Raw genomic sequence first — 1,637 nt, 5'->3', positions numbered from 1 at the left:
GACAACGGCTTGAGATTCCGGCAAAAATTTTCGGCGAGCTGTAAGAGATATTTTTAGTGGGGTTTGTAGCCTTGACCAAGAGGAGCACAATGGTGGTGTTGGAATCGCGAGAGGTGGATGGAGTTGGCCAGAAAATGGTCGGAAAGTGGCGAGATGGTGGTGGTGGCGCTTGGAATTGCAGCAACGGATCGGACCGGATTTTGGGTGGGGTTTGTAGAGATCGAAAAATAGGAGAGAATGGCAGTGGTTTTACGAAATTCCGACCGACGGTTTGATGGGAAATCGAGTTTTAGTGGTGGAGATGGAGGTATTTTAATGGAGTTTACGGAAAAGAAATAGAAGAAGAAGGGAAGAAGAGGGCCAGCTGGTGGTTTTATTAGGCTTAAGTTGCGGTCAAATGTGGTCAAAACCGGGTCAACGAAAGTCAACACCTCATGTGGACGCGTTCACTAGTACATACGGTCCGCGTGAATAAGCCTGGAACAATTCTGTTTGCCTTCCTCAGAGGCGGACGAATTCGGAGAGTATACGCAGTCTGTGTGTCTATTAACGCGGACGCTCATAGGACTACACATGGTCCACGTGAAATGCTCTGTAATCCTCCTGAATTTGATGTTGGACACAAACACTTTTGGGGACCATACGCAGACCATTTGTTTATTAACGCGGACACACCCCTAAGTACACACGGTCTGCGTGTAACCTGTTTCAACTTTCTCAATTTTCGCCCTTTGACCAAAACGAACACCGGGCCTTAAAATCCAACACTCTTGTACTACAAGAAGGAAGAAGAAGAAATGTCAAACGCAAAAAGGATCTATCTAAGACATTTATTCGAAATTAGAAAAGATGAAAACTTTAAGTTTTCCAAAAATGCCCTTCTTTAACGTCTTTGGCGAAACGTCCTTCCCTTTCGATTTCAGTATATCGGGCATCCAATTGGATGACATCTAGGACATTTGCGTTAAAACCTTCATAGAAAGGTTTCAAATGATGCCTAATGACTTTAAAGATTTGCCCCGTTTCTTCACTTTGGATCTCAACCGCTCCGTGCTCAAAGACTTTTAGCACAACAAATGGACCTATCCATCTTGACCTCAACTTTCCAGGAAATAATTTCAATCTCGAGTGGTAAAGTAAAACCCTATGTCCCGACTCAAAGTGCTTGCATGTAATGGACTTTTCGTGGAAAAGCTTCGTTTTCTCCTTGTAAATTCTTGAGTTTTCATAGGAGTCATTTCTCAATTCCTCTAACTCTTGAAGTTGAAGCTTCCTATGCCTTCCCGCCTCATCAATGTTGAAGTTGCATTGCTTAACCGCCCAAAATGCACGGTGTTCCAATTCCACGGGAAGATGACATGGTTTTCCAAAAACCAACCTAAATAGAGACATTCCTATTGGGGTCTTGTACGCGGTCCGATAGGCCTATAAGGCATCATCAAGCCTTGAACTCCAATCATTTGTTGAACGATTCACCATTTTCTCAAGAATACTCTTCACCTTACGATTTAAAATTTCTAATTGACCGTTCGTTTGGGGGTGGTAGACGGTAGAGACACGATGGGTCACGTTGTACTTTTTTAGCAAGGTCTCCATTATCTTATTGCAAAAATGTGTCCCTCGATCACTGATCAAAG

At 43.4% G+C, this 1,637-nt stretch overlaps 1 protein-coding gene across 1 annotated transcript; it reads right to left on the bottom strand.

Annotated features, from left to right (window-relative positions):
• Nucleotides 1-858: 858 nt before the first annotated feature.
• Nucleotides 859-1,392, bottom strand: LOC145060037 (uncharacterized). The gene has a single exon (XM_079007775.1). The coding sequence runs from the start codon at nucleotides 1,390-1,392 to the stop codon at nucleotides 859-861; it is 534 nt and encodes a 177-aa protein (XP_078863901.1).
• Between the last annotated feature and the right edge of the window lie 245 nt (nucleotides 1,393-1,637).

This window comes from Lactuca serriola, chromosome 6 (genome assembly GCF_051521515.1).
Source record: "Lactuca serriola cultivar US96UC23 chromosome 6, Lser_US96UC23_V15, whole genome shotgun sequence".
Classification (NCBI taxonomy): Eukaryota; Viridiplantae; Streptophyta; class Magnoliopsida; order Asterales; family Asteraceae; genus Lactuca; species Lactuca serriola.
This window is presented reverse-complemented; position numbering and strand designations above follow the sequence as displayed.

Excerpts from the sequence above, each read along its gene's own strand:
- LOC145060037 (XM_079007775.1), bottom strand. The coding sequence starts at position 1,392 with ATGTCTCTATTTAGGTTGGTTTTTGGAAAACCATGTCATCTTCCCGTG.